Here is a 27336-nt window from a genome sequence, read left to right as displayed (position 1 = left end):
AATTTTTACTTTTAAATTAAAAAAAAATTTTTTTTTTAATTTCTTAAATTTATCTTCTCTAATATCAAACATATTATGTTTTTTTTTTTTCAAATTTTTTTTTTTTTATAATCTTCATTTTTAAATTAAAAAAAAAATTTTTTTTTTAATTTCTTAAATTTTTTTATATTTCTCAAATTAATCTTCTTATTCTCGTAAAATTTGGATGAAAATCTTTAATATTAATAATTCTTGAAAAAATTATTAAAAAAGGAAAAAAAGATTAATTTGGTACATTACAAATATTGACAGTCGGATTAGTTCAAACTTATACCTGAGGCAAATAATGAACCTTGTGACTAATTCGTTACGCCCTTATGTTGCATATGTAAGTTATTTGTTAGCTTAGTAATTAATGCTAGAGCAAGGTCAATCGATAACGCTTAAATAGCGACTTAATATATCACTTAAATCGTACTAATCTTGATAATTAAGCTAATACCAAGATAAATAACTGAACTCCATCGTTATTTATTGATATTTTATAAACGAATTTATGTATAAAAATAAATTTATAATTTTTTTTAGCCACAAATTTTTTTAAACGACAAGATATTGATATCAATACAAGAAAAACTCGTAAACGATTTTGGAACTATATGTTCATCGTAAAATGGTGATTCCCGAGCGATATCTAGTCGGGTGTTCGAAGATAAATCACCTGTATATATCTTACAGGTGTCAACAAAATACCGAAAGGATCCAAAGACTCTTCGATATTTGATACCGATTAAAATTCCTTGGGTGGTCTTAAATTAAACAAGCCCTTAAATTTCAATTTTTCGATTTTTTACGACTGAAAAACGGCGCAGTCCTACATTTAAATAATTACTGAATAAATTATATGTATTTCTGTATACCCCCACAAGGGGGGTTGCGGGGGCGTTAACAATGAAAAATTCCCGTTTTTAAACTATAGCTCTTATCGACTTGAAATTTGGTAGGAATCTTCTGTAAGAGATGTAGAAATAATCTATAGACGAATTTTACGATATCTCACCTCACAGAGGGTTGCGGGGGTGGGTATTAACAATCAAAATTTTTAATTTTCAAGCTATAACTCCTACAGACTCGAAATTTTGTAGGAATTTTCTGTAAGTGATGAAAAAATAATTTATGAACAAATTTTACGATATTCTACCCCAAAGAGGATTGCGGGGGCGTTAATAATGAAAAATTCCCGTTTTTAAACTATAGCTTTTATTGACTCCAAATTTGGTAGGAATCTTCTGTAAGAGATGTAGAAAAAATTTATGGGCAAATTTTACGATACCTCATCTCACAGGGGTTTGCGAAGGTGGATGTTAACATTAAAAATTTTTAATTTCCAAGCTATAGCTCCTATAGATTCCAAATTCTCATTTCAAATTTTTTTCTTCGGATCAATTATTATTCATTTTTGAAAAAAAGTCTCGCAAACATTATAATGATTACACATTGAAAGTTACAATGAATACTAGCTGGAATAATTACATGGATAAAAAGTATATGCTAATTCGATGAAATTTGGAATTTGTGAAAGTCAAAACAATACTCTAATTAAATTTCAAGTTTAGATCTAAAAGTATTATAAAAAAAATTCACTGTGTAAGAAGCCTAATTTAAATCATTCTGTATCACAATAATAATTTTTTCACTATTTTGTAAATAAATATTACAAATATTAATTTATAAAAAATATTGACCTTGTCCAAAATGGTCAAATTTTTGATGAAAATTTTTTCCTGAAGTGTATGTAAAATAATAAATATTATTGAAAAAAATTAATCCTTCAATAAATTAGAAGAATATTCATTGTAAATTATAAAAAATACATTACATAATTTTTTTTCTTACAAATTATAAAAAAATAGCTACTAAAACCTTAACAAGGATCCGACCGCCTTCTAATATTGCCAAAAAAACGGTCAAGTATCCAAAGATTAGCTTCCTTTGTTGACCAACCGTAACGACCAATTGGTATCATTTGTGGTGGTTCGTCGAGAATCTCAATCTCATTGAAATCTAGTTCCAGTTACTAAAGAAATGCTGTTTATTTTTTCGACCACCTTGAAGTGCAATTGGTAGCAAAAGTTCGCTCCGAGAATTGTGACACATTGTTGACTTGTTAGTAAATACACTCTCATTTTCTAAAAAAATATAACGTGATGATCATTACGATGACTCACTCTTTTCCAGTTACTTACTACAAAAAAAAACCAAATTAAAAAATTTTTGTTATTGCTTCATCTTAACACCAATTTTTGTTCTGGTTTGAGTAGAGTATGAACGGTATAGAAACGCCGACAAAGATAAATTTTAGCCATGAATTCCAGGCTGTAAATTGCAAACCATAGACGTCAACATTTTAATAGATCTTCGGCTGACTTTTATTTATTTCACATAAATGGTTCAGTTATATTACGTTTTCTAAGATTAGAATAATCAACGAAAATTTGTTGACTATTTTTTAAATTTTTAATGAGAAGTCTTTTAACTTCTTTAAATTTTACTTCGTTATCTACAAAAAGCCCCATTCGGCCGTAACGACATGAATAGATAGATTTCTTATTTTAGTATTGAAAAAAATACTTTATTAAAAGGCAATATTGTCTTAAAATTTATTGTTTATTATATTTTTGAAAATAACAATATTAGACCGATTACGACAAATAGATATTCAAAGACATCTTTCCAAAAAATAGAATTTGTAACAGATATAAAAGTCATTTGATGATAAAAGCTAAAAATTAATTTATTCTTGATTTAACAAATTAATTATTTATTACAAAATTGCCCATTTATTCAAAAGAAATTTTTTCTCTATATAATCAAAAAATTTTGAATTTAAAGTCTTATGACTTCATAATTTAAAATTTTCAAAAAATTCTTAAGTAAAATATTAATCAGATAGTCATGTATAAAAAACGTTCGCAAATAAAAGGAAGAGAGGAATATTGCCTAGCGAAGAAGCGTGACCAGAAGAAGGGGAGGGAAGTCTAAGAAAACGTGATGTTCTCACGTTCATCAATTTTATTTTTATTATTTTCTTGGCTTGTTAGTTTGTTTTTTTTTTTTTTTTTTTTTTCAAACTAGACAAGTGTTCGAATTTATAAATTGAACAGCTTTTTTAGGAAACATCCAGACTGTTTGGTAGTACATAGTTTTCTGTAAAACTTTCAATAAATTGCTATTACTAAACTTCAATAAATTACTAAAAAAAAAAAAAAAAATGATTTAATTAATAAATTTACTCCAAATTATTAATCATCACTTTCAGCAATAAGATATAATTTTAAGGAAGGAGTCCAAAAAAAATAAAAGCGTGTAATATTTTACGAATGGCCCGATTGAAATTTTAAATTAATCATAAAATAATTTTTGAAAGAATAAATGTAATTAAATGTTTTAAAAAATTATTTTTGGAACTTACAAATTGCAATTCAAATTTTTTTTCTTTGCAAGTATATACTACAAATCGTGCATAAAGGTATAGACAAAAAGTAAAGTCAAATAATTAATTTGATTGTGTAATAATTTGCTAAATTATTTTCGTACTATAAACTATGAGTCATATAATTTCGTGTTTAACATCTGTAAGATCCTAGCAGGTGTCTGAAGATCAACAGGAGTTTTATCACTCACGCCTCTGTATTATACGGCTTCCTGCTTTATATGAACCTTATGTCAACTTTTAAATTTTGTTTAGATTTATCATAATTTTGCATCTAAGTATATCCGCGATCGATAGATTAAAACAATGCGGTTTTAACTGATTACGTAAAAGAAAATACAATGGTAGGAAATGTAGTCTTACAACTAAACTTGATGGAGAAGAATTGAAATCTATAATAATTCCACCACTAACACGTGTTTCCGAAGAAAAAACTATTATTATTTTCTCAGAAGAACAAAGAAGGAATAAAATGATGTAAAGGTAGCTAAAATGGTTTATAAAATTATAATATATTAATTTCCGGTAATATATTACGAGAAGAAAAGTCTATTTGATTTTACAAAAAACAAAAATAATTTTTTGACTGCCTTAGTGATTCCACCCGTTAATTTAAAGATGCTCTTTATGGATATAAATTTGTAATAAAATTAAGGAAAAGAGACGTTAAAAAATAACATAAACCGTAAGGCCCTATCGAAAATCCAAAGATGAAAGTCGATAGTATTTTAATCACAAGGGTAACTCAGTTCAGCCCATTTCTTAAGACCTCTAACCATCAAAATATCGAGAGCCGCCCACATCCGTTCTTATCCCGTCGCTAATATTTACTTTTCTCATACTGATACAAAATTCATTATTTATATAGGTAAATGTTTTAATATGTCATGAATTAAAAAATAAAATAATCAACTTGATTGATTTATGGACTAGTTTAAAGTAGAGCATTTAGTTTCATTCTATTGTTATATTAATATAGAGTGTGTTGGATAATAATATCAGCTAATAATATCTCATTAGCAAATTGTTCAATTCTATTTTTATAAATTTTCAGGAGAGACATTATACATTTTATAAATAAAATTAAAAGAACAATTTCATTCTTATAATTTAGATGAAAAATATGAAAATATATCATGTAAGCAAACCATTCGTAACGTGATTGGTCAAATATATCAAAACATGAAAATATATTCAAAAACAAAAATCAGGCGCGCGCAAATTTGAATTCTAGTTGATAATTTTTAAAGTAATAGCTGTTACCCACCCGCTTCGCTGGGCATTTTATAGAATTGTATTTTTAGATCTAAACTTGAAATTTAATTAGAGTATTATTTTGACTTCCACAAATTCAAAATTTCATCGAATTAGCATATATACCTTTTATTCATGTAATTATTCCAGCTAATATTCATTGTAACTTTCAATGTGCAATCATTATAATGTTTGCGTAGCTTTTTTTCAAAAATGAATAATAATTGACACGAAGAAAAAAATTTGAAATGAGAATTTGGAGTCTATAGGAGCTATAGCTTGGAAATTAAAAATTTTTAATGTTAACACCCACCTTCGTAAACCCCTGTGAGATGAGCTATCGTAAAATTTTCCCATAGACTTTTTCTACATCTCTTACAGAAGATTCCTACCAAATTTGGAGTCAATAAAAGCTATAGTTTAAAAACGGGAATTTTTCATTATTAACGCCCCCGCAATCCTCTTTGGGGTAGAATATCGTAAAATTCGTTCATAAATTATTTTTTCATCACTTACAGAAAATTCCTACAAAATTTCGGGTCTGTAGGAGTTATAGCTTGAAAATTAAAAATTTTGATTGTTAATATCCACCCCCGCAACCCTCCGTGAGGTAAGATATCGTATAATTCGTTTATAGATTATTTCTACATCTCTTAGAGAAGATTCCTAGCAAATTTGGAGTCGATAGGAGCTATAGTTTAAAAACGGGAATTTTTCATTGTTAACGCCCCCGCAACCCCCTTGTGGGTGGAATTTTGTAAAATCCGTTCTTAGCTGACAATTATCATATTTTTATCCTATTCCTATCCTAATTAATAAAACAACTTTGCACTATCCAAGATATAAGAATTTCTTTCTCACCCCTAATCATACGGAAAATAATTTAAAATTTTCAAACGATTAGGATATTATTGTAAATAATATTTTTAATTTAAGGTGCAAGTATATATTTGTATGTGTGTATGCTTCGATAGGAATGAAAAAATTAGTCTTCGGAAAGTTACAAATAGAAAGAAAAAAAAAGAGGATATTACTCTATATCCCGCTTGCCAACTGTCCCAGGTGTATTCAAAAGCACCAGACGTGTGCTAAGGCGTGTGGCTGGCACGTGCTAGTTCGTTGCATTAAACTCTTCCGACAATTACAGATGCAAACCATTAAATTGCCAGATAAATGAGGCATTTCGCGTCAAATCAATCAGTTTTTTAACTTTTTTATAAATTTTTAATATTATTTTTTTTTCTGTACTCATTATGTAACTTTGTAGAAAATACAAAAAATATTTGCAAAGCAAACTTTATAAGTAGAGGAGAAGGGGGTCAATTGAACCAAAAAAAGTTTAACAATTTTTTGTTATTCGAATTAAAACTCAATAATAATTTTTTTTTCTTCGAATGGTAGTTTATTATGTCTACGGTCATTATCATTATCAATCAATACATAAATTAGTCAACCCCCACGAAAAAAATTTTTTCTTCCTAATTATTTTCTTGAGCGAAAAAAAAATTTTTTTTTTGACACAAGAAATTTCACTTATTCCAACAAAATTAATTCTCTTGCTTTAAGAAATAAAAATCTTAATCCAAGAAAATTTATTTAAGTCAAAAAAGTCTTCTTGTTTTGAGAAAATTCAGCCTCTTGCTCCAAAAAATTTAATTCTTGATAGAAGTAAATTTTCTTGTCTTGAGAAAATTTCTCTCTTGCTCCAAAAAATTAAATATAAAGATAGAAATAAATTTTCATTAATATTTTTATTGATTAACATGTCACACGGGAAGATCAAATAATATTTCATCATTTTTTTTCATTCAATATTTATAATTGCACGCTAAAATAATATTAAATGGGTATCAAATACTCAAGAGAAAAATTTTCTCGAGGTGAAAAAATTTTTTTCTCAGCTGAGGTAGGTGGCGCTGCTTTCCTAAAGTATCTAAAAATCTTGATCAAATATAAAAATTTATTGTATCAAGTATTAATGATAATTTGAATGAAAAAAAAATTACTTCCGACAAGAATAGAATTTCTCGAAAAATTTTTACTTCGGCCAACACAACTTCGGTCTTTCTTCAGGCACCGGAAAATTTTCTTGAGCTAAGAATTTTGTTCTCCAGTCAATAAATTTTTCTTTCTGTGTGTGATCTGAAAATTTTTTTATTTTACTGGCCTAGGTATGTAATATACTATATAATTAGAATATAAAAAAAAATATATTTCATTTTGTACTTAATTTTATTGTAACAATAAATACAGCTAAATTACTTAAAAATATAATTAAAAAATAGTTAATTTTAAAAATCAACAGAGAAAAATTTATATTTACTCTTCGTTACTTTTCATCAACACTTTTCATTTCTAACACGTCTTTATCAACAACTTCAAGAACCTCATGTCCATACGCGTTTAATCTCTTTACTTTTTCACCGTTCAATTGCATTAATTTTTCAATATTTAATTTTCTTCTATCTCCATTAAACCAGCCCAAGTTGTCTGCAATTAGATGATTGTTTTTGCAACCATCACACCGAATAATTACTACACCTTTTTCATAAGCTAGCTTTGACATTGTCTTAGAACTTCGCGTATCACATTTTTTACACGTAAACTGGATCATAAGTCTTGCTGAAATCTTAGCAAGTGGCTTCGTTGGTTCTTTAATTTCATCTTGAAGTTTTGACTCTGACGTGTTTGCACTAAACTGCCGAAATTGATTTAATATAGCTGAAGAATGACGATTCTCGGCGGTGGGAAATTTTTTTGGTAAACTTAAAGATGCACATGCTGTCCGCGAAATTAGTTGATTTGGTATTTGAAATAATGTTCTTAATCTCGACATTATAATGCAATAATTGTTTCCTGAAATAAAATTAGTTTTAATTTTTTATTGAAAAAATTTCAATTAAATAATTAAAAAAACAAATTTCACCTGTAAAAAAAATAACTTTTTAGTTGTAATTTAATTAATAAAAAAAATCAAAAATTTTCAGACGTTTGCTAACTATGACATTAAATTTAGCAGATATTTTAGAATTTTTAGAATTTTTTTTAACAAATAAATTATGGCAAAAAAATAAGGAAAAAAAATTGACATTTAGAAATTTGAAAAAAATAAAAATCATTTTTTGGAACTAATTTTTTTGTTAAATAAAATTTAAAAATTCTCTAGTGTCATAAAAATTATAATAGTGACAGCTTACTTTAATGTCATTTAAATCATACTTTATACTTACAATAATTTTATTAGATAGTAAATATTAATACAACAATTAAACAAAAGTAGATATTCTTTTTTATAATATTTTTACTGTAACCTTAAAAAATTCAAGACAGTTCAACTAACCAACTGCGGAGAACCGTCTCTGTCTTATAAAAAAGTGTAGTTAAAAACCGCACCTAACAAGGGTGGCGCTGCGGTAGCCTAATAGACTTCTACAGTGCATTTATCATCGTGAAAATGGTCAAATTGCATTGTAAAACTTCCAGTAACATATCCAGAAGTTAACAATTAGATATTTAATAATGTAAGTACAATATTTTACAATTAAAATCTTTTTTTTTTTTTTTTGTTTTTTTGTAGTACGGAAAAAATTTTAATTTATTTTGCAGTTTATTTATCACTTTAAAATTATAATACTGAAGTTAGCGGTCAGCTGTTAATTTTAAAAATTTTTTTAATAAATTAATTACAATAAAAAAATGCTTCTGAAAATTTTCACTGGTAATTTTTATTAATTTTCACATATAAAATTTTTTTTTTAATAATTGCACGATTATATAAAATTTTAAAACAATTTTTAATGTCTGCCAACTTCAGTGTTATTTAAAATTAACTGTCACTTAACCTTTTTTAATTTTTTTAACAAATAAATTGTAGCAAAATTATTTAAAAAGTGGACTTGTAGAAATTTTACAAAATTTAAAAATGCAATTTTTTAAAAATAATTTTTTTGTTAAAAAAATTCTTAAAATTTTTAATTTTAATTTTGTTTACTTTTAGATTGGCAAAATTGATTATCAGATTAGCCGCAGAGCATAGCTGGCGTTGTGGAACTAGCATCATATGATATATGGGTATTGTGCATGTTTACATAAATATGTATGCATGTCAGTGTTGTTATTAATAATTCCAAGCGACGTTTATTTGTTATATTAACAAATTTGTAAAAAAAAAAAACAAAGAAAGTGTTTTAAAATATTCACAATGGAAGGTGAAACAACTATCATCGTGAAATGGAATGGAAATGAATATAATATTAAAGATCTCCAAGGTGATACCACAATTCTTGAGTTAAAAGCTAAGATATACGAAGAAACAGGAGTCAAACCTGATCGACAAAAATTGTTAAATTTAAAATGTAAGAAATTTTACTAATTAATATAATAATTAAGTTAAAAATTATTTGATGATAGTTTTTAGATTTTTTAAGAATTTCTCTTATCTGTTTCTTTATTTGCACTCGTTTACAGAAGCAGTATTCTCTTTGTTGCACTTGATAGATAGAAACTTAAAAATCAAAATTGTTGTCAAATTGAAATAAAACAAAAAGTTTTATTTAAATTACTTTATATTTACTGTCACTTCACCAGTTTTTTAATTTTCTTTAATAAATAAATTATGGCAAAAAAATTGTTCAAAAAATAAACTTGTAGAAATTTAATAAAAAAAAAAAAAAATGCAATTTTTTTTAAATAATTTTTTTGTTAAAAAAAATTGAAAAATTGTAAGCAGTTTTTTTTTTTAATTTTGTGTAAATTAATATGACATTAAAGTTAGCTGTCACTTGACAATTTTTTAATTTTATTTAACAAAAAAATTTGTTCCGGATTATTTTTAATCTGCATTTTTTATTTTTTTAAATTTCTACATGTCAATTTTTTTTTTGTCATAATTTCTCTGTACTAAAATTCTTAAAATTATTAAATAAAGAAATAATTGGGGTTCAAATTAGTGATTTTCATGAAAATTTAAACAATTTTAAATTTATTAAGGTGCAAAATAACGCAGATAATTGAATATTTAAATTTTGACAACATTTTTAAGACAGACTATGAAAGTAGTAGTTGAACTAATAAAATATATCGCAATATTCACAGCAAAAATTTTCAACGTTTTATTGAGACGTCAAAAGAATTATAATAGATTATTGATTAATTCTAAAAATAATACAATGAATATTAAATATGTTTATTAAAAAATTGACATGTAAAAAAAAAATTTTTTTTTAATTAAAAATGTAATTTTTTTAAATAATTTTTTTTTTTTTAGATTAAATTTTTTTATTAAGTAATTAAAAAACGGCCAGTTTTAATGTCATTAAATTTTTATTTGTTCGGAAGAAAATTGTAAAATTTCAATGCCAAGAAATTTTTCTTAAGATGCAAAAAAAAATTAAAAATAATCGTTAAATTTTTACAGAAATTATTGATACAAAATTTTAAAAATATTTCTGTAGTATTAATTTATTTATTTTTAAAAGTTAAAAAATCTTTAATACTTATTATAATTATTTTGTCTAGAATTTTTATAATAAAAAATATTTTTTTTTTCAGGCAAAGGTCAAGATGCAGAACAAACAATAAGTATGCTAAAAATCAAACCTGGCTTCAAATTGATGATGATGGGCTCGAGAGAGGAAGATATTGCCGAGGCGAATCGAATTCCAAAAGATGTATCAGAAGTAATAAATGACCTTGATGTTGATCAAGACATTGAAGATATAGAAGTAGAAAATGCAGAAATTTATTTGGCTAAAATACAAAAGAGAATTGAAACATATAAAATCGAAGTATTTAATCCTCCAAGGGAAGGTAAAAAACTTTTAGTTCTCGATATTGATTACACGCTGTTCGATCACAGGTCTGTTGCGTCCAGTGGCATAGAACTAATGCGACCATATCTTCACGAATTTCTCACAAGAGCTTATCAACATTACGACATTGTCATTTGGTCAGCCACTAGTATGAAATGGATCAATGAAAAAATGAAACTTTTAGCAGTAACAGACAATCCAAATTACAAAATAGCCTTTCATCTGGATTGCCTCGCAATGATTAACGTAGTAACTTCAAAGTATGGGCTCGTCGAAGTTAAACCACTTGGAGTTATTTGGGAAAGTATCAACAATACTCGGCTAAAAATACTATTATGTTTGACGATATTAGGAGAAATTTCATAATGAATCCTGGCTCTGGACTGAAAATAAAACCTTTTAAGCAAGCTCACTTAAACCGGGATAAAGATAAAGAGCTATTGAAACTTGCTGATTATTTAGAAGCTATCGCTGATGTCGAGGACTTTCAGACACTCAATCACCGCAAGTGGAAGGAATATAAAAGTAAAAAATCACACCGCAAACGTCCACACTAAGGACAATTATCAAAACACTTAGTTTATAAATTAATTAAAAGATACTAACACTATCATGAAATTTAAATTAACAAACATCTGAAAATTTTTAGGATTTTTTTAACAAATAAATTGATACTAAAAAAATAGTTTTTTTTTTTTTTTTTTTTTTTTTTTTTTTTTTAATTTTTACTTATTGTCCTAACAAGTGTCAGATGTCTGTCAATTTCAGTATCATGTATCATCTATTTTTTCCTATAATTTTTGTAAACATATTTTCTTAAGTTAATTTTATTTTGAACTTATGTACTGAAATACATGTTTATTAATGATATAAAAATTTTATCAAGCATCATGTTAATGTATCAGCTCCTTCAGCGTTAAACAAAAGTATTAACTTATTTTTTTATTATTATTATTAATCAAAATTAATTTTTATACAAATTTTAAATATTTATTTAAATATAAAAAATTCTATGAATATTTTTTAAATTATAAAATTTGAATTTCCCGCGAAATATTTAGGTATTGTTTATAATCGTTCGAGCTAAGGTTTCTAGATGTCATTGGTGCTCGGATTGTATTTTTTATTTTTACACAAATACTAAACATCTTCAAGTTATGTATGCATTAGTAATTTACTTCAATTATTAAATTAGACTACAGTTAGTTTCGCGTTCGGTGATACAAACACGTTAGTATAATACACAATTCGAATTTGACAGCTTGTTAGTAAATAAAATATCAATTACCTAATTACTACATCATTACAATAAATTACAATGGAGCGAAACCTTGAAAAACAATGGAAGATGCGTAAGTTTTATTTTATTTTACGTAAACTGTTGTGATACTGAAATCAGCTGACATCTGACAATTTTTCATTTTTTTTTTTGCCAATTCATTATTAAAAAAAAAAATTTATATGAATTTTCGATTTAAAAAAATGGACTTGTAGAAATTTTAATAAATTAAAAATGCAATTTTTTATGACAATTAAATTATTATAAAAAATTAAATTAAAAAGTTTCACATGCAAAAATTAATAAAAATTACAAGTGAAAATTTTTATAAGCATTTTTTTGTTTCAATTAATTTATTAAAAAAATTTTTTTAATTATCAGCTGACTGCTAACTTCAGTATTATAATTTTTAGAACAAATTTTTTTGTTAAAGAAAATTAAAAATTGTAAGCGGTTTTTTTTTTTTTTTTTTTTTTTTTTTTTTTTTTCAAATTTTGTGAAAATTAATATAACATTAAATTTAGCTGTCACTTGACAATTTTTTAATTTTATTTAACAAAAAAATTTGTTCCAAAAAAATTATTTTAACAAAATTGCATTTATAATTTTTTTCTATTTCTACATCTCAATTTTTTTAATTATTTTTTCTTGCCATAATTTATTTGTTACAAAAATTTTTAAAATCATCAAATATCTCTACAATTTTTTAATTTTTTTAACAAACAAATTATTTTTAAAAATTGCATTTTAAAATTTCTACTTATCAATTTTTTTAATAATTTTTTTGGCTATAATTTATTTGTTATAAAAATTTTTAAATAATTTTTTTTTACTTTTTTATAATTGCAGGTCAAAAACAGCAGGAATAATGGGATGTATTTTAACTGATAAATCAGGACTTTGCCTTGGTGGTAATTTTTTTTTATTAATTAATAACTAATTATAATTACGCAAAATTCACTTAAAAAAAATGTTTTGATTTTTAACTATGTTTTTTTATTTTATTAGCGAAAGGCAATATTTCTCCAGACAGCGCAGGAATTATAGCAGCCATTGCTAATCAAGCTTCTAAATTAGAACCTTTAGAAACTCCTATTATTTCTCTTCAAAGTGACTCGAGGTAAAGATCTTTCAGCTACAAGGTTATAATTATTTACATTATTGAGATTAAGAAAATCGGTTTTTTTGTTTTAGTGAAATTTAGTATCATTATAAATGTCTTGATTTGAATTTGAACCTTTTCAAGGTTTCATATCATTTTCATATCATTTTTCTATTTTATCACTTTTTCAATCATTCAAATCAAATAATATAAATAATATTTCAGACAATGTTTAATCCACCGTGACGGCCCAGTAATAGGAGCGATATTTAAGAATATTCCTCAATGAAAATCAATGTATGCTCTTGAATTATCAAATTTTACGATGGATTTTTAAAGTTTAATTATCTTTATAATAAAATAAAATTATTTTTACCAACATGACTTTCATAAGTATATTTATATATATATTTGTACATACATAAAATATTTGATTAGATTAACTAATAAATTTTAAGATGCTCAAATAATGTATATTATTCAATTAAATCCTCTTTATTTATAAATATTAAAATTAATTAAAAATTAGAAGATGTCAGCTGTCAATTTAAAAAATTTTTTTAACAAATTAATTACAATGAAAAAAATGCTTCTAAAAATTTTCACTTATAATTTTTATTAATTTTCACATCTGAAACTTTTTAATTAATTTTTTTTTTTTTAATAATATAATTTAATAATTTAATTCAAAAAAATTTTAATATCTGCTTTTACTTTATTTATGTTGTATTTTATCAAATTTGAAATTAGCGCGCCACTATTCAAACCGCTCTGCCCTCTGGTGGGAAAATTTCAAACCATCTTTAGTAATGTGCGTGAATTCTCAATCATAACATAACAAATCTGAATAGCTTAAAAATGTAAACAAAACTCTGTAAATCGTTTTTATTAAATTTCATATATTTATTATAAATTAGAAAATATAAGTGAATATCAAAAGTTCAATAATATTTTTTATTCAACAAGTTGGATATTAAAAAAAAAAATTCTATCGTTTTATTAATATACTAAATTAAAAAGTAAACTAACCTCAATTATCAAGTAAGTATTTTATTTATCTTTGTTTTTATTTTTAATTAAATATTTGTAATATTTTTATCTAAAGATAAATTTAAAGTTTAAATTTATTGAGTGCTGATTTTTTCATTTTAAAATAATCCATTGATGTATTGTTTAACCCATCTTTGATCACGCTCTTTTAGAATTTAAAAAAAAACTTTTAGAATTTTTTTTTTATTTCTACATGTTGATGCTAAAAAAAATTTTTTTTTGTCATAATTTATTTTTTCCAAAAATTATTAAAATGATCAAATTTCTGCTTAATTAATTTTTATTAAAATTAAACAGCTCAATTGATATTAATTTTAAAAAAATAATTAAAAATTGTTATTTATAATTTAATTCATTAGATACAAATATTTACAAAAAATGAACAGCTCAATATTAATTAATTATTTTTACTTTCGTTAAAAATATGAATTTTATAATGTCAACCTCACTTCTTTAATATTGACTATTAAAATATTTTTTTTTTTTATTTATTTTAATTTTTAGAAGTTTTTACAGTCAATCGCGTGCGACAAAAAAATTTGTCGCAGACAAATAACATTTTAAAATAGGCAAACAGTTCAGAGTAATAAAAAATTCTTATTAAAATTTTTTTTTAGTTCTAATACATGATGATGGACATGAATCCCGAATCGAGTGACGATGAACGGATTGAAAGCCTTGAAAAACTAAAAATCAAAAAAGAATGTCAACATGAAAAATTCAAATTAACAAATTTGAATAGCACTACCCTGGAACCTCACGCTGTTTCTACTGAAAAGGACAGCAAAAGTTTGCATCAGACGTCTCAGTATCTTGCGAAGTCGAAAAATCTCTGTCTTCTCAAGTGATGGAATATTATCATAAATACTCTCAAAATTCAAACTTGAACAGATTTTTTTCATTACCTGGAACGAATGCCGAGCAGCACAACCACAGTTGGAAAGCTTCCGATAAAATTTTACCCAGATCACGTCAAACAATTACAACTTCAAATGAAAATTATCTCGACGCCCCAAAAGAGCGACGAAAGTGGACTCGACCTCCTCTTATTGGACAATTATCCGGGTCTCTTGGTAAAGCTATAAATGATTCTTATGTAGAAAGAGTTTTTTTAGAGCCAAGATCTTCGTCTCCAGAAATTCAAGCAAAACCAAATGCATATCTTGAAGCAGAAGTAAATAGCCCGAGGATTGAAAAATCTGGGATTTTAAATTCAGAAATTGGCGATCGTGATTTAAAAATTTCATCACCAGCATCTAGCAGTACTTCTCACAAGCCATTAGAATGGGACAGTTGGGCAGATGTTGGCTATCACAATCACAATGTTTTATTGTCAACAGAAAAAGATTCATTGCACGGAATTAAAACAGTAGAACACAAAGTTTCAACTCACAGCTTGTGTCCTACGTCATTTCGATTAGATCCTGAAGGAACTACTGCTTCAAATGTTGAGTCTTTTAACGGCAATGCAATTAACTCACCGTCTATAACTCGGCGTCAATCTTCCAAGCCAAACGCTCACTCTACCCAATTAACTGACGACATGATAAATTCTGAAGATGAATTAAAAATCACTCCGATAATTAAAACTACTTATTCAAATATTATAGCGGGAAATATAACTAGTGAAAATGAAATTTTGCTAAAAAGTGACGCTCCGTCCAACAGTAAAGAAATAAATCAAGAAATTGATCGACAGAGTGAAAAAATTGATAAGTCTGATTTTAAATCATCTAATTCGTCTAAAAATATTTTTTTATTTCAGATAATTCAAAAATCCTTTACGACGAAGTCTGAGTGAAATAGACTTGAGAAAACTCACGAGTGATGATTTGAACAGAGGCCTGATAATTCCTCTTAATTTTCAATCTACTTCTTCATTTACAACAATCGTAAATAAACCCACGTGTGATAAATATGTACAAATAAATTATATTCCTGAAAATGGCTCGAATAAAACTACGAAAGAAACTCAAGTTTCTTTATCTGAAGAAATAGATCAAGCTGGAAAAATAAATGTCGAAGAAAAAGTTAAAAATTGGCAAACTGAATTGCATGATGAAGCAAACAAAAAAAATGTAAATTCTGAAAATGAAGGAAATAATTTAAGTTTAAAATCTTCTGAAATTAAATCTAAATATGAAAGCAAAAATAAGGTAAAAAAATGAAGAGCTGAAAAATAATCATTTTACTTCTCAAGATCAAGAAGAAATAGAAGGAGGTAGAACGTCTAATAGTTTTGAGTATTTTCCGGGTCATATTTACCAAAATTTAGATCACGTGGATAATACTAGTCACATATCATCTATTCGTACTGATAAATCTTATTCAACAATGCCAAATACTAGCTCAAGCTTGGATGAAAAACTTTGGGGTCACTCTGATAGTCTTCTTCATGATCTAGAACGCAGTTTAACAATATTTAAAAGTCTTGTTAATGCTAATAAGTGTGATAAACAAGTTAAAAAACGGTTAATTCATCATGTAATTAAAAGACTTGTCACTGCTAAGTACACTGATGATAAAATAGAGTGTAAATTAGAGGATAATGTACCGTGGAATCCAGATAATACTAGAAATAAGATTTATTGTAATGAAATAATTCAAGCGCTTGCCAAAAAAAGAAATCAACAAAATAGTACGGAGGAATCGTTGGAAAATTCTAAATTAGGTAAAAGAATTTTTTCAAATAGGAAAAATTTTAATAAAAATAAAAATCAGTTTTTAAACAGTGAAAGCAGCGATAATTTTGACGAGAGAATTACTGACAGGACAGATTGCATGCAAGATGGAAGAAAAGCTCGGATGGGTTTGAGAAATGATAAACATTGTTTTTATTATTATCGTCACAGTTCGTTGAAACGTCAAAAAGATGATCAATTGTTTGAAATTGACAAAACTGAAAGTTCTGATAGCTTTTTACCTCAGCTACCTAATTTTAATTATCAAGAAAAATTAGCCGGTGAGTCGTCAAATGAATTAGCTGCTACTACTTCTGGGGCCTTGAAAACTCAAAGAATTGCACAAAATTCTTCTATCGCTACGTCATCGAATATTAACAGTGGCAACAGTACTGTTGTCACTACCTCGACAAATACTGATAATACTACTCCTGTTTCAGTTAACAGTTCGCAGAGCAATTCAGAGCAAGGTAAAGTTCAGGACAATGCCGGGCTGGAGAAGAAAGATTGGAGATTACCTTCTACAATGTCAGAAAAGCGGTTTGCACAATTATGCAACTCTAAAATAGTATCGGCGACTCGCTTGATAGACTACGTTGAAATGGAAAAAAAAAATCAACTTGTCTGGATAAATAGTGAAATCAATCATTTATCTAGCTTGAAAAAATTACTAGAGGAGTCTATTGAATCTCTTAGCAAAGATAAAAAAAATCATTTTAAAGAAAAATCTAAACGGGTCCAAGAAAATTTTACGAATTCTAATTTTTATTTTAAAAAAATAAACAATGGTCTTCGCATGGAAATTTGATTGAAAAAGAATTTGGGCTTGAAGAAAATCCAAAATTTTGGAGAAAAAAATTTTCAAGAAAATTCCAAAATTTTGGAGAAAAAAATTTTCAAGAAAATTCCAAAATTTTGGAGAAAAAATTTTCAAGAAAATTCCAAAATTTTGGAGAAAAAAAATTTTCAAGAAAATCTAAAAATTTTGGAGAAAAAAATTTTCATGCGGTTAAAGATGTAGTAGTAAATAAAAATTCAAGCGACAGTGGATCAACTGTGAGATCGCCATTGTCAGAATTATCAGAATTGTCTTCAGAAGTTTGTCGGCTGGATAAAAATAAAAGTGAACTTTATCAATGCCAAAAGCAACTTGGGTTTTCTTCTGAATCAAGTTCGCAGTTTAAACAACTGTGCACTGATAATACGAGGCCGATAATTGATCAGTCGCAAATGAATTTTAAAAAAGAAACTAAGAATCAATTAAACGACCGATGTAAGTCTGATTTTGTAGTTAATGAGGATGAGAAAAAATTTAATACAGCTAAGTATCATCACAAAGGTCTGTGCACGTCAGATATCGTCGTTGTATGCTGTAACCATCAAACTGAAGACAAAGCGGCGGATGAAGAAAGGCAGGAGAGAGAATTGGGAAATAATGATGATGGAAAAATTATGGAAAGGGATGCTGGAAAAAATTATGAGAAAGTTAATCAAGTAGGAAGTTGTGAAAATTTTAAAACTTGTCAGAATGGCGGGAATCAAAATTCTTATTGTAATTCTATTTACATCAAGCCCATTGCTTATGAATTATCTTTTAATAAGAAAAACGAAAAAGTTTATTTAACTAAAACTCAATCTTCGCCAAAAATGCTCGATACTTCTGAATTGCACAATTTGTGCAGTAGCGATAATTGCCACTGTGATTCTACTCAATTTCATTTGAAGGTTTGTTAAGTTTTAATTTATTAAAAAATTAATTTGATAATTATTTACAAGTTAAAGGAATTATTTAAACGCTTTTTGGGCCATAATTAGGTGAAAATTTACATTTTCAATTTTTTTTTATTCTGCTTATTTAAGATAAAAATATGTCATGAAAAAAAAAAAAAAAAAAATTTCAATAGCTTTTTTTTCTTCAAAAGTTGGAAAAAATTTTGGCTCGTGTTTTTGGATAAAATTTCTATTTTATCTTTTTTTGAAAAATACATAAAAAAATTAACAATTAAAATAAAAGTTAAACATCACAATTTTCCAAAAATTTATAAATTTTTTTGAAAATTTGTTAAAATTGTGATAATTAATTTTTTTTTTTTTTTTTTTTTTTCCAAAAAAATATCAAAATCAAATAGAAATTTCGTTAAAAAAATGAAAATTAAAATCGTTGACCCTACTTGTAAATATTCACCATAAATTTTTTGTTAATAATAATTGATGACGTTTAATTTTTTAGGACTACTTGAAAAAAAACAATCCTAAATTTGTAGACAATGTAGAGATGCGAAAACGTTATGTATCGGAAATTTCACAATTAAGATTGTTAAAAAAAAAAAATAGAATGCATTTAATACCACCGAGTCAGCCGTCTAATTCAACAGTTAATCAAAAAACACAATCAAGTAAGCGAAAATAATTTTTTTATTTAAATTACATTGTTAATTTATTCATTAATTAAAAATCCTATTTTTTTTTCTAAGTCTAAAAAAATTTTTAGTTTGAAGAAAAATTTTTTTGCTTTTCTACACGTTTCATACAAAAATAAGTTAATTTCCGAAAAAAATTTTTTTTCAAACTAAATATTTTTTTGGACTTAGAAAAAAATTGAATTTTTATTATACGCCCTTATGGCATCCGAGGTAGGTTCCATTGCATCAGCTACAGAGATTAATAATTATTGATAATGATAAATAACAAAAGGACTGGAAAAAAAAAAGTTTTATTTTTTCACATTTTTAGTCCTGAAAAAAAAATAATAAGAACCAAAATTTTTAGTAAGAAAAATAGTAAGAACCAAAAACAATACTTTTATAAATGCGTACTTTTAAAAATAATAATAAAAATTTTTTTCAAAAATTACAAACCAAAATGATCTCTTAAATAATTTTAATTTTTAATAATTTTCAGGTAAAAGTTCAAGGAAAATAAACGAAGATGAAATGAAAATGAAATTTCGTCTGCGACGTTTGAGATTAACCGACATTAGAAGTAGGCGTAAACAGCAAGAAAAAGAAGACCGAATGCGAAGAAATCATCTAATGGCAAAAATATTCTGTAAAAAATTACAACAAAAAGTCCTAGGAGGTCAAGTTGATTTATCGCAAAGTGTTAGTGTCATATCAACTCTGTGAAAAAAAAATGTAGAAATTAAGTGAAAGAATAATTTATTGTTTCTAACGTAGAATAATTATACTTCTGCTTTTTTATGGTAGTTTTCTTACTTACTTAAAAAATTATGTAAAAATAATAATAATCAAAATAAAAGCTTTATTTTGTTGTACTTAACAATAATTTAATTATCAAATGGCACTAGAAAATTTTTAGAAAGAGTGAAACTTGAAAAAACTCTAATATTGTGAAATTTCAACATAATTATTTATTGACATTATTTTAAAACCAATGTAAGGTAAAAAAAGACCTTATTATAATTAGTGGCACTTTTCTTTCAATGAAAAAAATTTTCTCTGGAATAAAAATAAAATAAAAATTTTTTTTTTATCTAAAGGTTTTAAAGATTAGAAATAATATATTCGTTATTGAAATTAATGATTTCATTAATTGAATAAGTACCAAAATCAAAGAAAGTAACTAATGAGGTCTTTTACTACCCTAGTTTAAAAATTCGAATTACATTTATTTTTATCATTCATTTGAAAGTATAACATAAGTATGCATAAAAATTTATTTTTGAAGCTTTTTACAACTTTGTCGGTTAAAATCATTGTAGACCATATTCTTGCTTTAAAAACGTCTCTCCTGAAATTTGAAATTTGTAAATAAATTACCTTGACAGGATATCTAAACAAATTATCAAAAATTGTAACTGAATGTAGGGTAAAGGAACCAAATATTCACCAGGTAGAATTTGTTTCGCTTAAAATGTCATGTGATATAAAAAAATTTTATTATTTTTATAATAAAATAAATAAATATTATAAAAATCCAATTTTTTTCTAAGTCCAAAAAAATTTTTAGTTAACTAAATATTTTTTTGACTTGAAAAAAATAAAATTTTTATTATACGCCCTTATTGGTATCCGAGGTGGATCAAGGGAACCATAAGGGTGTATAAAAAAATGTATTTTTACTTGAAACGTCGAGAAATACAAAAAAAAATTTTTTCTCAAAATAAAAATTTTTTTACTAAGTCCAAAAAAATTTTAACCATTAATAAATATTTGTGTAAAATATTTAGTAAATTGTACTTAATAAATTATTTATTAACTGTTAATAAATATTTATTAAATCCTATAATGTTAAAAATAATTTATTAACATTTAATAAAGCTAATTAATTATAAAAATTTTTCTACCAGCGTAATATATTATAATTTTTCGGAAAAATTAATTTGATTTCAAAATTCATTTAAAACGTAATTAGAAAATATATTTACTACAGCCTACTCTTAATTGTGATATTTTTGTGAAATGATTAATAAAAAAAATTTTAATTCGTAATTTAAATTTATAAAAAAAAAAAAACACTCGCTTCAGCTCATAAACTCTTGCAATAAATTTATAAATAACGTATTAATGTTAATTTTATGTAAACTGATAATTATTTGGAGCCTTTGCCCTATGTAAGATAAATGTAAAAGTAGTTACATACCTTGTCTTGGAGATTTGTTGTCTTATTTCTATCTAAAAAAATGAACTGAAAAAATGATTAAAAAATTAATCGCTCAAGTCTTTTTGTCATTAAAAAATTTCCTGCGATTAGATTTTTTTTTTGGATTTTTTACTATTTACAGGTGACTTGGAAGAGATATCATTCTTGTATAATGACTCACTGTCAATTGATTCACTGCTATTAGACGAAAGATTTGTATAAAAAATGGAATTTTTGCTACTTGAAAGGGATTTGTCTTTTTGCTTTGACAAACGATTTGTTGATTTTGTCAACGATAAAAGAGACGCTGATGATACAGGAGATGAAAGTAAAGTTGAAGATGAAGAAATAGACGGTTCATTCAATTGGTTATGAGGCGACAAATTAAATTGTGATTTAAGTGGACTACTATTCTTCATTCTATCAATTTCAGTAAGAGCTGTGGCACTTTTGGGCTGAATCTCAATGTCTACTTTGGTATTAAAATTTTGGCTTTGAGATAAATCCGGAAGATTTGATGACAAACTGTGTGAAAGGAATAAATTTGGTTGAGTTGAATTGTGAGTAGAATCCTCGTCTGAAGATGAATCTTGTTCGATCAGTTCAGCTGAGTTGCTTAAAATTTTACACGTGCTTTTAATCTCGGTCTGAGTTTTCTGAAAAATATAAAAAATTTTATTTTATTTTTCAAGTAGATTTTTTTGAAAATTATTTATTAATTTATTCTAGCCGGTCTCAATTTTAAAAGAAAATTTTTTCAAAATATGGACGGAAGTAATAAATTTTAAACAAAAACAAATGAAATTAAGTTTTTAGTATTATACTAAAACACATTTTGAATTTTTAGTATCAAATTTTAGAAACAATGTTTTTTATCCAAATTAATATTCGAGTAATTATATTAAATTATATTTCTGATACTGAATTTAATAGACATATAAAATTTTTTAGATTTTCATAAAAATTAAATTACAATGAAAAAAATTTCACATCTATAAATATTAAAAAATTATAAGAATTACAAGAATTGTCAATCTGCTTAATTTCAGTATCTTTTATTTATTGTAAGCTAAATTTTCTTGGTAACAGTCACAAAAAAAGTCAAGTGGTAATTTAAACAGTCTCAATTTTACGAGACTTGTTCTAAAATCCGTGGCGTAACTTTTTATGGACAAAATACTTTATATATATCGATTTTTATGCGGTATGATTATTCTTGAAATGTAATTGCCATTAATAATATTAAATTGCAGCTTTTTATTTTTTCAGTTAATTAGACATTAAATTAATAAATACATCATCATCATTTTTACAGACTAAAATAATTGTGCCTCATTTCTAGACCTTTGTAAAATGTAAATGAATTAAAAAAATACTAATTAAATAATTTAGCCATATTTTGTCGAAGAAGAAAACCAATTTTTGTTGTTAATTTACCATATTAAGATTAATATTACAAAACCATTTTTTTACTGTACATAACGCCAGGGTAATGTACTATTTTTCTCATTTGCTTTTTAAAAATAAATAAATAAATTTATTTTTACTTGAAATGTCAAAAATGCAAAAAAAATTTTTTCCAAAAAAATTTTAGTTTGGGAAAAAAAAATTTTTTGCATTTTTGCACATTTTATGCAAAAATACAATAAAAATAAATTTTAGGACATTATTGTTTTTTAATTACGTGTTTTTTTTTTTTTTTTTTTTTTTTTTTTTTTTTTTCTCCCAATATTTAAATAAGAAATCTACCTATCCATGTCGGAAGTCGCTGAAGGGCTTTTAAATTTTACAAAAATAACACAAACCTTTTTTTCTGGTAAAATATATTTAGGTAAGCTTTTGAAGAACCAAGCACCACTTTTTTCCACATTTCTCGTGTTTCTGTACAAATACGGCATAAAAAAATTTTATTAGATACTTTAATTGGCTCATCATTTTCTGTTTCAATCAATGAAATATCAGATATTGAAGAAGCGGTAAAAATTGCTTGTTTTTAATCTGTAATTTATTGTTGATAACTACTGTTGATATTGTTGTCTCAACTCCGCATTTTTTGCAAACGTATTTACAACAATCTTTGCATAAAACGGATCCACCTCCAAGGACAGTAAATTTTTCGCCACACAGAGCACAAGAGCAAACACATCTCTTACTGCGTATGCATCTATTTCCGCAACTCTTATCACTAGATCTTGTTGTGGTAACAACTGTGACATTGCGCTTCATATTATCAAGACGCTCGACTAATTTACCAACTCGTTCTTGTTCTGATAAATCCAAGACTTCTGCTCGCTTAATAACCTGGTCCAGATTAAAAATTTGATTATTTCAAATATTAATAATTTATAATTTAATTATTAGTTAATTATACACAGAAAGAAAAATTTCTTGACTGGAGAACAATTTTCTCACTTAAAATTTATCAAATTAAAAAAATGAATAATTACCTCGATTATTCGTTTTTGTTCCTCTGATGTCAAAGCAGTTGATGAATTTTGTGATACATTGTTAAGTGAAGGACAAGACGAATGACAAGCGTAGTCATTATATCCACCGTCTAGAGTTAAGCTTTTACTGACCATCCAGTTTTCAATCTATAATTTTATTCATTGTAATATTATTATTTATAAATATTTAATCTCAATGCATTTTGTGTGTAAATAATATTAAAATTAAGAGACACCTTATCATTTTTTTTAAAACTAGAAATTTGAATTGCGCGCCTTAATTTTGACCAATAAGGAATCAGGTCCCATTTTTTCCGAGTTTCGACTATTGACTAACTTCACACTCTCATGTATTGTTTTTGTAGAGATATATATTAAATATAAACAAATTTTTTTACCGGTGTAATGTATTATTATTTTTCGGAAACCTGTATTCGATTGATTTATTAGATTCGGAAAAATTTATTTAAGACGTAATTAGAAAAATATATTTACTACAGCCTACTCTTAATTGTAATTGTAATATTTTTATAAAATGATTAATAAAAAAAAATTTACTTTGCTCGTAGTGCCAATTGACGATCACTTGGACAGACCCATTTAGGATTTTGACTCCTCGAACTGTTCGATATGTATTGAGAATCCATTTCCAGAAAAATTTATCATTCCTTTTAAATCGTAACCATCAATTTATTTATAGCTTCTTGGAACTATAAAAAAAGATGTCAAGTAAAATCTGATGGTATAAATATTAATGCATACACTTTGGAAAAAAAAAAAAAAAAAAATCGAAGCATTATTTTTTATGAAAATGACAAAAATCATTTTTAAAAAATTTGATATTTAGAAAATTAAAAAAGTAAAAATGCAATTTTTAGAAATAATTTTTCGGAGCAAATTAATTTATTTAAAAAAATAAAAAAATTAATCAAAAGTAAGTAAGCCAACTTTTCAAAATTTTTAGAAATTTTTTATTAAAAAAATTTGAATTGAATAATTTAAAAAAAATTTCACCTGTAAAAACTTGAAAACTATTAGTTTAATTTTTTATAAATATCTTTTTAGTTGTAATTTAATTAATAAAAAAAAATTAAAAATTTTCAGACGTCTGCTAACTTCAGTGTCATTATTTTTTAATACTTCTCTGAAAAATGGATACGAAACAAATTTGAAAGGGCGTTAAAAAAATTTTTGAAATAAAAAATAAATTTCATAACAACCTAAATAAAATGATCAATAGATCTCGATATACTTCAAGTTAATTGAAGTGGTTGGAGAGCTTACATGCAACACATTTCAATTTATGTCAGTTTGGGCTGACCTAATATTGACACGCACATATGTAGGTCATTTCAAGTTAAGTCAACGATTTTTTTTCGACGTAGTTTTTGAATTTATTGATATTTTTATTACTCATTAATTTTCATTTTTTAATTAAAATTTTATGAAGATTAATTTAGGAGATATTTGATCATTTTAAAAATTTTTTAAAAATAAATTGTCACTAAAAACTGGAAAAAAAAAAAATTGAGATTTAGAAATTTTAAAAAGTTAAAAATTGAATTTTTTTAAATTATTTTTCGCAAGAAATTTCACAATCCTGAATTAGAAATTTATAAAAAAATATGACATTAAAGTTAGCAGTGACTGCTAACTTAAAAATTAATTTTTAATTTTTAAAATTTCTAAATGTCAATTTTTTTCATGAAAATAAATTTAGCAGATATTTAATAATTTTTATAATTTTTTTACAAATAAATTATGGCAAATATTTTTAAAAATTGCACTTTTAGTTTTTCAAGTTTTTTACAAATTACATTTTAAAAATTTTTTTAAAAATTGACGACAAAATTGATGACAAAAAAATTGACATTTAGAAATTTTAAAAATTAAAAATTTAATTTTTTTAATTATTTTTTGCAACTAATTTTTTTTTGTTAAATAAAATTTAAAAATTTTCTAGAGACTGCTAACTTTAATTTTAAAAGTTAATTTTTTTGTCATAATTTATTCGTCAAAAAAAATTCTAAAAATTATTAAATATCTGCTAAATTTATTTTCATAAAAAAATTGTATAAAAATTATTTAAAAAAAATATCGAGGATTTTTTATTTCTTGTAAGAATTAAAATAAATAAAATTTCATTTCTTCACATTTAAAATTAAAAATTAAGCATCAAAATCATTAAATTATTAACATAAAATAAAAGATTCTTCTGCAAGATCTATAATTCTAATAAAATACGTAACTCCCCGATTTTTTTACTTTCATGCCTATTATTATTTCTTATCAATTTGTACATATCCTGTTAGTAATTGGCGTAAGTGCCGCACCATAACAGCTGTTACCATTTCTATTTATAATTATTATTTTTTTTTTTTTTTTTAACCTAAACAATATTAATTTTATTTTTATCTTCGAAAGATATAATTTTATATCAAAGTATTTATCACGAGAAAAAACTACTGAGTATTTCTTCCGTTCTGATAAATAATAATTAAAACTAATTAAAAATTGTCTTTTTAATTTTTAATAAAAAAATTGAGTAATTTATTTAAACAAGTAAAATTATCCAGGAATATTTTTAAAAAATTTTTTAAAAATTAGATTGAAAATAAATTTAGCAAATTATAAATTTAAAAATTTTTTAACAAATTAAATTATTCCATAAAAATTAAAAATGAAAAATTGCAATTTTTGAGGAAATTTTTTTAATAAAAAAATTTTTAAATTATAATAGTGACAGCTAATTTTAATGTGATATTTAATAATACATACCAAGCAATTTTTTGGTGATTGAAAAAATGATCCTTGAAGTAAAAAAAAATTTAAGAAGAAAATAATTGTTGTACTACATGTCGCTCAGTTGAATTTTTACAAAATAAATTTTTTTACAAAAATATATTTTAAACAAACGAAATTTTCATAATTTTTAAAAATTCTTTATTTTAAAATTTAATAAAAAAAAAAGAATTATTTTTAATTCTACTATTGAGCAATGATTGACACTTTTAATTTATTACTGTATAATTTTTATATTTCTCTGAAATAGATGCCTACTTTGAACTACTCTTGATCAGAATACACTCGGATCGACAGGTGGCTGTTCTTACTACGATGTCATGAAAGCTCTTCTTTCCAAACGCGCATTCGCACTCAACGCTTAGTTGAGAAATGCTTTTATTGTTAAGTTTGTAACACATATAATGTGAATCAACTAAAAATAAAATAGCTAATCGATTATTATATAGATTAGTAAACGCATACACTATTTTCTCATTACTGTCAATAAAAAATATTTAATTTACGTTTAATATATTAAAAATATTTTTCTTTACACTAAATTTTTATTTTTGTATTTTTTTTTTTTTTTTTTAATTAATTATTTTACTTATAATTTTTATTAATTTAAAAAATCATAAATTATGGCAAAAAAAAATATGAACAAAAAATTGACATTTAGAAAATTAAAAAGTAAAAATTCAATTTTTAGAAATTATTTTTGGAGCAAATTAATTTATTGAAAAAAATTGAAAATTAAGTTGGCCAACTTTTCAAAATTTTTAGAAATTTTTTATTAAAAAATTTGAATTAAATAATTTAAAAAAAATTTCATTTTTTTCACTCCAATTAATTTAA

At 24.8% G+C, this 27336-nt stretch overlaps 5 protein-coding genes across 5 annotated transcripts; 3 read left to right on the top strand and 2 right to left on the bottom strand.

The window, feature by feature from the left end:
* Window positions 1-6939: 6939 nt before the first annotated feature.
* On the bottom strand, window positions 6940-8100 carry LOC141537553 (DNL-type zinc finger protein). Its single transcript, XM_074258592.1, has 2 exons — window positions 7957-8100; window positions 6940-7582 (listed from the first exon to the last, which is right to left on the bottom strand). Exon 2 carries the CDS (start codon window positions 7560-7562, stop codon window positions 7056-7058), a length of 507 nt encoding a protein of 168 aa, XP_074114693.1. The 5' UTR covers window positions 7563-7582; window positions 7957-8100; the 3' UTR covers window positions 6940-7055.
* Window positions 8101-8139: 39 nt separating this feature from the next.
* Window positions 8140-11890, top strand: Ublcp1 (Ubiquitin-like domain-containing C-terminal domain phosphatase 1). Its single transcript, XM_074258591.1, is given in 4 exon segments — window positions 8140-8247; window positions 8724-9081; window positions 10277-10837; window positions 10840-11890. Coding segments are annotated over 3 exon segments (969 nt in total). The 5' UTR covers window positions 8140-8247; window positions 8724-8927; the 3' UTR covers window positions 11094-11890.
* On the top strand, window positions 11750-13387 carry Lamtor5 (Late endosomal/lysosomal adaptor, MAPK and MTOR activator 5). The gene is made up of 4 exons (XM_074258593.1): window positions 11750-11888; window positions 12665-12726; window positions 12824-12935; window positions 13143-13387. Exons 1-4 carry the CDS (start codon window positions 11878-11880, stop codon window positions 13204-13206), a joined length of 249 nt encoding a protein of 82 aa, XP_074114694.1. The 5' UTR covers window positions 11750-11877; the 3' UTR covers window positions 13207-13387.
* Window positions 13388-13946: 559 nt separating this feature from the next.
* Window positions 13947-20583, top strand: LOC141537469 (uncharacterized; the record flags this gene model as incomplete). Its single annotated transcript, XM_074258472.1, is given in 9 exon segments — window positions 13947-13958; window positions 14585-14738; window positions 14741-15709; window positions 15712-15735; window positions 15738-16125; window positions 16127-17418; window positions 17421-18373; window positions 18879-19044; window positions 19550-20583. Coding segments are annotated over 9 exon segments (4182 nt in total), but the record flags the coding sequence as incomplete, so codon positions are not given.
* Window positions 20260-27046, bottom strand: LOC141537670 (uncharacterized). Its single transcript, XM_074258794.1, is given in 9 exon segments — window positions 20260-20398; window positions 21251-21906; window positions 23059-23108; window positions 23111-23231; window positions 23234-23551; window positions 23698-23816; window positions 23819-23844; window positions 24256-24407; window positions 26476-27046. Coding segments are annotated over 7 exon segments (1272 nt in total). The 5' UTR covers window positions 24345-24407; window positions 26476-27046; the 3' UTR covers window positions 20260-20398; window positions 21251-21357.
* Window positions 27047-27336: the final 290 nt, after the last annotated feature.

Source organism: Cotesia typhae, unplaced genomic scaffold (assembly GCF_013202065.1).
Source record: "Cotesia typhae breed Kobodo isofemale line unplaced genomic scaffold, CoteBio_Ctyphae scaffold_91, whole genome shotgun sequence".
In the NCBI taxonomy this organism is placed as follows: domain Eukaryota; kingdom Metazoa; phylum Arthropoda; class Insecta; order Hymenoptera; family Braconidae; genus Cotesia; species Cotesia typhae.
This window is presented reverse-complemented; position numbering and strand designations above follow the sequence as displayed.